This window comes from Sinocyclocheilus anshuiensis, unplaced genomic scaffold (genome assembly GCF_001515605.1).
Source record: "Sinocyclocheilus anshuiensis isolate Anshui unplaced genomic scaffold, SAMN03320099.WGS_v1.1 scaffold1493, whole genome shotgun sequence".
Lineage (NCBI taxonomy): Eukaryota > Metazoa > Chordata > Actinopteri > Cypriniformes > Cyprinidae > Sinocyclocheilus > Sinocyclocheilus anshuiensis.
In genome coordinates, this window is record NW_015547727.1 from 557,628 (window position 1) to 568,244 (window position 10,617).

Consider the following 10,617-nt stretch of genomic DNA (forward strand, 5'->3'; position numbering starts at 1 on the left):
ATTTCACGCATTTTCTAGAGGGACATCTATCACCGTTGCACTCGCATGTAGCACAAAGGAGTCGCATGTTTAGAAAGCCATGTAACTTTAATGTAAGTTTAACTTTGAAAAAAAACAGACTTTATGGCGGGTTTTTTTCCCCCATCCCACTGCATCTCATGTTTTTAAATGAAAAATGTACTCCGTGTGATTGGCTTTCTGCCCTTTGTATTAAACTATGCATACATACATGATGCTGTTTTGTTTATAGTTGTTTAGGCAACTTAATTAATTACAATTGGTTTATAAACAGTATGCACTTTTCACAGATAGTCATGTTATCTTATGCTTTGAATAAACGTGCATTGGTAATATTTTGCTCGATGCGCCCTCTTGTGGCCTCAGAAGAGAAGCCAAAAGCTTTTCTTCACCCTAACTGAAATTATGCATTTTAAATTCGAATTTTTATAATATTTAAGTACAAAATTCGAATTTAGTTTTTCAGCCATTCTGACAGCCCTACTACTGATACTATATAACTATACAATGTAAAACAGGTCTAAGGTCTATCTAAGGTCAGTATAAGCTGCTCATGAATATTAACTACATTATCTGTGTCGCTCGAATTGATTCACTCAAATCAAAACGTGGATGGAAAGTTGAGCATTAGCCAATGAGATCGGAGTTTGAGAATTAGCTCCGCCCACTACCACAAGAACTGGCCGGCAGTGGCTTCTGATAGCTCTTAAAGACTAAATTCTGAACGAGCTCAGTTATTTTGAAAGGTATGTAAGACTCTATAAGGACGGAGTGAAACTTTTAAGTGCCCAGTCAGAGTGTTCAAGTGCAGGTGAATGAAAAACTTACAGCATACTTCGTTTTTGTATGCTTTCAGACAAGTGCGTAGCCTTTCATAGTATACTCCATTTGATAGCGTGCATGAACACAGGCGGTCGACTCATGAGCGCTAGAAAGCTCTATTTTTCTTTAGAAGTTGTAACCAATAAAAATATCTTTGTACTCTTGTAATCTAAAGCTGCAGCTCTCTCATAACCCACTCACACAAGCACTCAGCAGTGCGGCCGTCTGTTGTTGCTGCAGACTCTGACCATTTGTTGTTGTCCCGTCTCTTTAGTTTGGTTTTCTACTGTGAAACAACAGCCTGGACAAAGGCTGCCACCTTGTGGAACAACTGATTAGTGCAAAACAAATTCAATGTGCATGCACAACCTGCATGTACAGAGTATGCACGGTTACAAAAATTGGGCAGTGCATACTATTCTGGAGTTGAAATGTGTACTGTACGCCGACCCTCGTGTACACAAACAACGAAGTATACTTTGGGCTTAACTCAAACACTGGAAAGAGAAATCTATCAGTTTAGTAGCCAATGGCTAACATTAGACATTTAGTCGCCTATACTGGAACTTTTTCCGCATATGTGAGTGATTTACTTGCACTGAAGAGGTTTGAGCAAGAACGTGTATTGAGATTTCACGTTGACTTTGAAGCACATATATAAAGGTATCTTTTTTCAGCATGAATAAATGTGTGACACCGTCAGAGGGTTCTCTGAAGTCTGTCTGGCCTCCTCGAGGAGGTCCATCTCTGAAGCGTCCCATGCCTCCTCCACCCCCCCTTCTTTCGGCAGGGCGACCGCCTCCTCGACTCCTCCCACCCATGAAGTCCTCATCTCTAAATCCTGTGGAAAAAGGAAGCGTGTGAGTAACTGGTCCATCATTCTCCCACTCGACTGCAAAGTTGTACCAAAATACTGATCCAGGATTGGCTCTGGGCAATATATCATAGTGCTTAAGATTTGCAAGACAATATTAAGTCTGATCCCAGATCAGTGTTTATAGGCAACTTCAATTTGGGAGGAAATCTGACTGCAGACCAGCAGGGAGACTCTGCTGACAACATGACTGATGGCAATGAGATGGAGTCCCTGAGAGATCAATGTTCAAAAATTAACTTAAAATATATGAAAAAGGCAAAACATAAATATGCAAGATCGCTGCTGATAAAGTCCTGCGACTCTGTTTTAATGGAATATTCTGGGTTATTTTCAACAAGGTTTCAAGCACTATTTTGACTACTTCCTCAGTTTATAATAATGAATGAAAAACATTTACTGTAACAGGGTGAATGTCACAAAAATAAAGTAATGTCAATTATGTTTCACCCCAAAATCAATAATATGCAGCTACATTTGCATGTTGAAAAAGAAGGCAACGACTGTCCATTATGATTTTTCACCATTACATGAAAAAAACAAAAAGCAAATTCTACTTAATTTTATGTACACATCATGGGATTGTGTTTTGAACATATGCTGATTTTATTAACATTATTATTTTTAAATTAATGTGATGAGAATGACTTCCACTACTGCATAACTTCACAGTGCATACTCGGTGATGAAAATATCACATTAATAATGTCAATATTAGCAATAATAATAATTCCATTTATTTACGGTATTGTTATATTAATAATTTTTTTTTTTGTAATAGAAAAAAATCTTCACTGCCAATGAAGTAATGAAAATCTTGTCCTAAAACCTTTTCATTTTCTTCACATCCACCTTGCTTACTACGCTTTCACTGAGTATATTTATTGCAAACATGTTTTCTGTTCATTTTTACAAAGAGAGGAATGTCTGTGGTCATATAGCACAGATGTGTCTTCAGACTTTTTGCTAAAATTATTATCTAGAGCCAACACCCCAAGAGTTCGGGTTCTTGCCCAATTCACACTTCGCACCTCCTCCAGACTGGTCGTAGTCGTCTCTGGAGTCACGTCCCCCTCCTCTGGCCCCACGTGAGCCACCACGGCCTGAAAGGGACAGGGGCTGTTTAATAATAATAGGGGCAACAATTCAAAGCTGAGATCAGGGTGAAGGAAAGGGCCACCCACTGAACCAATCAGATCATCTGCCAACACTGCTAACAGGAAGACACCAGCTGGACAGGGAAGTTTAGCCTATAGGAAAGCACTCCGTTTGTTAGAGGGGAAGGAAGAGGAGCTAGAAAGGGGATTCTATTGAGGGATGAAAAAACAGAAAAGTACAAAAATAGCTGAAGATGAAATATGTACATGAACAATGACTGTGAGAAGCCAGGCTTAAAGGGATAGTTCACCCCAAAACATGAAAATTGTATCATCATTCACTCACCCTCAAGTTGTATGAGTTTCTTTCTTCTGCTAAACATAATTTTGAAGAATGTAGTAACCAAACAAGTTGATGGTCCCCATTGACCTCCATAGTATGGAAAACAAAACATCATTGAAGTCAATGGAGACCAGAAATTATTTGATTACCCACATAGCTGGAACAATTATCATTTTTGGGTGAACTATACCTTTAAGAAATGCTTTGTTTGCGTAGTATGAGCAGTGGATTAAATATTTACAGCTATATGCAATATAACCAAGCAGAACAGTTCAGAATAAGAGACAGAAGACACAAAAAGTTGACAGAGCACAAACTAATATTGAGCATTGCTTAGGGGTTGGCAGTAGGACCGAAATCTTAGTTACGGCAAATCACAAAGACATTCGACAAAAACGGTTTATATTGAACAACTACATGGTATTGCAATTTTTAGGGTAATTCAGTCAATTTATTGTTTTACTACATCATATTTTCTCTAAAATAAAATTAACTCAAATTAAGGTCTAATAACGGCTTGAACAAACAACAACCTCAAAACAGGAAATTAACATTATAACTTGAAAAATCTGATAAAGGAGATAAGTACATTGTAAAATACATGATATACACACCATCAAATGAATTGAAGTTGCTTAGCAATCGTGAACATTTACGGTTGCAACGAAACTGAAGTGTGAATGTGAGGTAGCTGTCGACTGTTGCCGGGCAGGTTTAAGTGGACTAAATGACGAGCGAAGTCTGGCATGCCTCGGAGAAAAGATGGTCTTTTTCACCTGAAGATCAAATTTGTCTTTTAATTGAATATAAAAAAAAAAAAAAAAAAAAAAGATTAACACCTCGAGTTGGAGTCTGTAACTGAATGAATTCTTAATTTACCATCTGACTCTATTAAATGCGAGTAATTACTTCCAGTAATGTCATGTTAAAGGTCACATATTTTACACCTTTCTGGAGTTTTATTTGGGGTTTTGATTTCCTTAAGAATATATATTTGCGGTATAAGTACCAAAAACCATCTCAATATATTTTTACAGCTCCTCTCTCAGGAGCTCTGCTGAGAACAGGTCGATTTTGGCCTGTCTAATTAATATTCATGAGCCTCTCTTCTGATTGGCCTGTTGTTTTCTGAGTGACGCACGGCCAGGTCAACCACAGGTAACTAGGGTCAGCGACGTCACTGCGCTAGCTGGAGGGAGCAAAACAAAGGGGAAACTGGAGGCCCATTCAAACCAGCGCAGGTTCGGCTACATAAGGAGCATAAAATATCATCTTGTTGTGATGTTGGGTGCCAGAATTGACGTAATACAGCCTCAAATTAGAAATTTGATCGCATATCTGCTGCCACTGCCAGACAAAAAAACGATGACAGCTGTGGTTAAACGCAATAAAACGAGTGGACTGGACAGAAACGATCGTCAAAAATGCTCACGTTTGCAGCGCACACTTCTTATCAGAAAAGGGTCAATAAAGTGTTGTCTTTTGTTGTTATGGGCGCGTCTACAGATTTCTTGCCATATGTCTATGTTTCTTGCATCTCACGACTATGTCGTGTATGAAATAATGTCTGTGTGCATGTGTGTAAAACAACAAACTGACGATTATGGTAGTTACATAGTGCCTAGACCTCAGTTATCATGAAAAAAGCCAGGAAATTTCAGTTTTGACAATATGGGACCTTTAAAAATCTTCAGAAAACAAAAACTTCATGCCTTCATCTCTGGAAAACCTGATACAACTGTAATGTAAAGAAAATCGGACGGCCCATCCCTAGCATTGCTCATTTCTGAGACTATAAAGACCACAAAATTTGAAAGGAAACAACTTACAACACAAGCAACATATATCAACAGACAAACTACTACTACACGACTAAAATGCGAGTAAACAGCACTAATAGAAGCACAAGATAAAAAAGATTGTGCTTATGAACGACAGTGATATTTTGATATATTGGCACACACACAGTACCTCTGTCGTCTTTCCGGAAGCCGAAGCCTCCGGCGCCACGTTCTTGCTTTCGGCCCTCCGCGATATCCACCCTCAAAGATCGGTCCCCTAGCAGCTGCGGAAGAAGTTCACACTTAACACACAATATATCAAACAGTACACTAGCGTTCAAAAGTTTGTGGTTGGTAAGATTGTTAAAGAGTTCTGAATGAAGACCCTTATGCTTGCCTATGCTGCATTTAATATGATTAAAAATACCGTAAAAACAATAGTAGTGGGAAATATAATTTTAAATAATTGTTCTATTTTAATGTATTTAAAAATGTATCCAGACTTTAGCATCACATGATCCTTCAGAAAACATAATATGCTGATTTGGTGCACAGGAAACATTCAGCATTCATCATTAATGTTGCAAACAGTTGTGCTGCTTCATATTTTTGTGGAGCTTTTGTTTTGATTCTTTGCTGAATAGAAAGTTCTGAAAAAGTTCTGGAAATCTTTTGTAACAATTAAAAAAAATCTTTGCCACTTCTGATCAATTTAATGTATCCTTGCTGAATAAAAGCATTAATTTCCTTAAAAAAAAACAATTAAAAAAAATCATCTTACGGACCCCAAACTTTTGAACTGCAGTGTATATTTTATTCTACTGTCAAGCTTTTCTACTGTACATGGGTCAAAGACGAAAAAGGGGTTAAGCATTAAAAACAATACTGCTTTAAATTGTTGTTTTTCACACATTTTTTTTTAAAGTTTTCTATTTCATGCATTTGTATTTTTGTTTTTCTGAGTAAGAAATAAATATCATACATTTTCCCGATTTACAGAAGACACCCACTAAAATGTCATTCAGTGTAACAATCTTGTCAGGCATATTTACAACAAAAATCAATTTATGACACATTAAAAAACTAATTACTTTCACCCCAAATACTAATTAGCTGTTATTTTACATTTTCTTTAAATGTGCCACTATCCTAGGTTTTGCCTATTTGTCAGTAAGAATTTTTTACTCATTTAAAACCCAATAAAATGTAATATGCTCACTTATTCTTTTATATATTTTAATATGTACAGGTCAGAATAAGCATGTTGTTTGAATTTTTACACAACTATAAGTGTTACACTGAATGACAATGGAACATTATTTCAACCAAATTTTGACATTTTTATTCTTCAAAAACTTATTTGAAACCTTAAATGTTTTATGGGCATAAAATCACTTTTGTAAATTTCTTTTGATGCGGACATCTTAACGTCTTTGACCCACATGTATTATGTTTTATGAATATTTCACTTTTATCAGCTATAAAAACAAATGTTAGTGTATAACCCCATCCATTATCTCTGCCTTAAAAAAAATGAATGAATAGAGTGTAATTAAGTGACTTACAGCGCCATCATACGTCAAAGCCTCTTTTAGAGATTCCAAGTCATCAAACTCTACATAACAGAAACCTGAAGCACGAAAACAAACATAATTGATCCTTCAGCAGATGCTTTTATTCACATTGACTTTTAAAACATTCATTCAAGTCATAGGTTTTTAATAGCATGTGGTTTCACGGAGATCAATCCCATGACCTTGGTTTTGCTTGAGCCACGGGAAGATAAACTAGCCACACATTTTGAGGTATGATTCATGTCTGCAGCACAAAGTTGAATGCTTCGGCGATTCCTGAACCCTGTATGAATAATAAGCAATGTTCCTTATTAATCATGCATTGTGTCTGGAGGAGCAGCCCACCTTTGAACTTGTCTGTCTCTTTGTCTCGCACTAGTCGAACGCTCCTGATGCTAAGGTCTTTGAAGATGGCATCTATGTCTCCTTGCACTGTGTTGAAGGGCAGGTTGCCGACGTACGCCGTGTAGGGCGGCTCAGTGGGAAGGTCCTTCTGCTTTCGGGGTCCGCCTGGGCCACCGCTGCCGCCGCCGCCTCGGGGTCTGTGGGCCCAAAAACAAACAACCTGATCAGCTCTACACCTCAACACGCAGGTAAAAGATTGATCTAGACGTGGGATTCCAGCAGGACTCAAACACAGCAAATAAAAGACGCATACTGACTAATAACGCCAACCATTACCACTCGGCTGGTTAATAGATGTCTGTGCTTTCGAACATCTACCATGCATCTCACCAATTGATCATTCTCACTTCTGATGGTTTTGCATCATACGTAACATCCCGAAAAAGCCTCACAAACACAATAGGCATGAGAGTCATGGCTGAGCCGCAGTGATGGATGGACGGACGCACTGGGAGTTTTCCCTTCTGAGTGTCTGAATCAGACGTGTGCTATATTAAGTGAGCTCACATTCATCTGTGGTACAAAAACCTTGCTTCTGATCAAGCGGCAACCTTCCGGTCTCTCTCTGGAAACCAACACGGAAGTGACTTAAACTGCAATTCATCGACTGGCCGCTAGAGACTGGCTCCAAAAGGGAGTCAATCCCATAGACCCCACAATGTTAAAATGCCCAACTTTACAGCAGAAAAAAATATATGTTTACAGCCTGGTACAAAAAGTGGTTTTGGTCTATATAGCTAATTTTGCCCTTCATGACAACTGTGAAGGGGGTGAATTTTTTTTATAACTCATTCGTTTAAATTATATTAAAGGGTTAGTCCATGTGACATCAGTGGCTCAACTTCAGTTTTGCGAAGCTACGAGAATACTTTTTGAGCACAAAGAAAACTAAAATAATTTATTTAACAACTCTTCTCCCCCGAGTTACATCTTCCGCCATTTTGGAGAGTACCCAAGAGCGTAATCGATGTAATCAGCGTTATTTATGCTCGGGGAGAAAGCGCATGCATGAACGTAATCTGCGTAATCAGCGCTGTTTACGCTTATGGGAAACCGTGCGTATGCATTGTGATACTCTCTAAAATGGCGGAAGACGTAACTCGGGGGAGAAGAATTGTTGAAAAAATTGTTATTTTTGTTTTCTTTGCACTCAAAAAGTAGTATCGTAGATTCGCAAAACTGAAGTTGAGCCACTGATGTCACATGGACTGTTTTACCGATGTCCTTACTACGTTTCTGGACCTGGGAATATTACAGTTTGCGTTGCAGTCTATGCAGGGTCTGAGAGCTCTCACATTTCATCAAAAATATCTTAATTTGTGTTCCGAAGATGAACGAAGGTCTTATGGGTTTGGAACGACATGAGGGTGAGAAATTAATGACAGAATTTTCATTTTTGTGTGAGCTATCCCTTTAAGCCTTAAAGTTCTGCATAATTAAGGGCGTGGCCACTTGAGTGACAGGTGGATTGCCGCTGCAGTCACCACCGTCGAGCTAGGTAGGCGTGGTTTCAGCAACCAGCTCCACCCACGCCCCACCTCTTTGCCCATTTTTGATTCTCCAATGCGCTGCCAAGATGGCGTCGGCCGGCTCCGCTCACTTTAGGTTTCAAAAATGCTCTTCGGAAACCTATGGGTGACGTCACCTAAATTATTCCTATAATCCTAGGCTAAATAGTCTTTGATCGTTAGTTTGACATGTTCACCGACAGCCGATTAATGGCCATTGTGATCGACGAAATTCTGGCAGTGTCAGAAGATTTGGCGCACAGTCCTGCAGTGTGACTTCTCCTACGACGAACGTCAAACTGTTTTCGTTTTTCAAGACAAGCCATGATCACAATTAATGCTAGAGATATCTTCTAACCGCATAAACTCCAGCGCTCTCGTCCTACACTTTCATATGGTTCATACGATTCGTTGCCTTTGCTATGATAAAAACTGGTTGCGCTGCTTTTTTCATGTGGGTGTGTAGTGCTCCTATACTATTCTTCTTAAATACACCGGCATTGCCGCCATTCATATACTTTTAATGATAGCCAACATTACAGCCCCACGTGCAATGCAGCTTGCAGTCACTGAACGTGTATGGGTTGATAAGGTAACACTCCGGACAAGTTTTCTTGCGTACACCCGGTTTTAACTGGCCTTAACTGTCGTACAGTCTGACATTAATGACAACTGAGATCCCACAGTGTGACATGATCATCATGTTCATACAGTCTGACAAGTACAATCCTAAAGGACTTTTAAAAAAATCGCACAGTGTGAGCCCGGTTTTAGGTGCATTATTGCTGCTTGGAGATGAAAAAACGCTTTTACACAGTTAAATTACAACTGAATAAATAATGCAGAAATTAGTGTTTCAATGCTTCAGTGTTTCAAAGTAATTTAATTTGTGTTTTAACATACATTTCAAGTCATATTAGTAAAACAGTTTGCCTTCAGTCATCAGAAGATGAAAGCGATATCTTTGCCATAGCATCCTTTCAGTGTTTAAGGGAATTTTGGCCTCAGTTCTGTTCAATGCTTTGAATCAATGGCATTGTTTTCTATGAAATGAAACGTCAGCTTCAGCTTTACCCAGATAATGCGTTGATCGTTGATTGAGCCTTACAATGTGGCATTCAAAGTTAAATTAATTTCAACACCATGTTTCATTCATGAATGAATCAGTGTTTTTATGCATATTAGTTGAATGAACTGACCGGTTTAATGATGACTACTAATAAAGATCATTCCTTGCCGCCACCTACTGGTGTAACAATGTAACTGCATTGACTGGCAGTCCTAGTGCTGATAATAGGGCTGCCACTAACGACTATTTTTATTTCGGTTAATCTATCGGCTAATTTATCGATTAATCGATTCATCTAAACGATTAATTTCCCACCAAAAATTTTTACATTTTAAAGAACATTTTATTAAACTTGCAACTTTGCCATTCAGTAGTGTACCGTAAAAAAGTATAGATGTAAACAAGCCATTGACGAAATGTAAACCTAAAAGAGTACAAATGTAAACAAACCTAATAAAAATGAAATAATTACAAAAGTCTGAGAAAGTCAGCATGTTCTTAATGTCAATATATCCACATGTTCTGGGCTTCTGTTCATTACAGCTGTTAGTGCAACTACAAAGGGGAATAAATATGTTTCAATTAACCCCAACAGTTGGGTTTTCACATTAAATAAATGCAATGTTTAGAGTCCACTAGAATCAAGTATTAAAATGTTATTATTAAAAGTTATTATTATTAAAAACGTTAAGTATTAGAAGTACTCTTAGAAATGTGTAAACAACAGATTCAAACAGACACCTACAGCATGAAAAAAATGAACAGGGACTTCAGTAGTGAAACTCCAAATGAAATCCAAATTTCTATGAAATCCTTTTTTAAAGCAAAAGTAAAGTGCAACATAGAGTGCAAGAAGCAAGTGTCCATCTCATAGTCCAAATCACTGAAATCAAAGTTCAGTATTATAGTGTAAGAATGACAACATGTCCACATGTTCTGGTCTACTAATAATAAAATATAATTAATACATTTTTGTGGTAATAAAAATTGATGTAGGTTAAGTGAACAATAGCCTTTAAATTTACTTAAAATACATATATAATAGCAATGATGCAATTAATTAGTTCAAATAAAGTATCAAAAGCAAGAAATCATATGGTTTTATTGAACAAAACTGTTAAAATAC

The 10,617-nt window shown here is 37.8% G+C and overlaps 1 protein-coding gene across 1 annotated transcript in view; it reads right to left on the minus strand.

The window, feature by feature from the left end:
* The window catches only part of LOC107704308 (eukaryotic translation initiation factor 4H-like), an 18,318-nt gene that overhangs the window by 3,040 nt on the left and 4,661 nt on the right, over nt 1-10,617 (minus strand). The window contains exons 2-6 of the mRNA XM_016507201.1: nt 6,855-7,051; nt 6,501-6,565; nt 5,126-5,219; nt 2,746-2,817; nt 1,538-1,681 (exon numbers count right to left, since the gene is read on the minus strand). Coding sequence (XP_016362687.1) covers nt 1,538-1,681; nt 2,746-2,817; nt 5,126-5,219; nt 6,501-6,565; nt 6,855-7,051 — 572 coding nt within the window. The remainder of the gene's footprint in view (nt 1-1,537; nt 1,682-2,745; nt 2,818-5,125; nt 5,220-6,500; nt 6,566-6,854; nt 7,052-10,617) is intronic.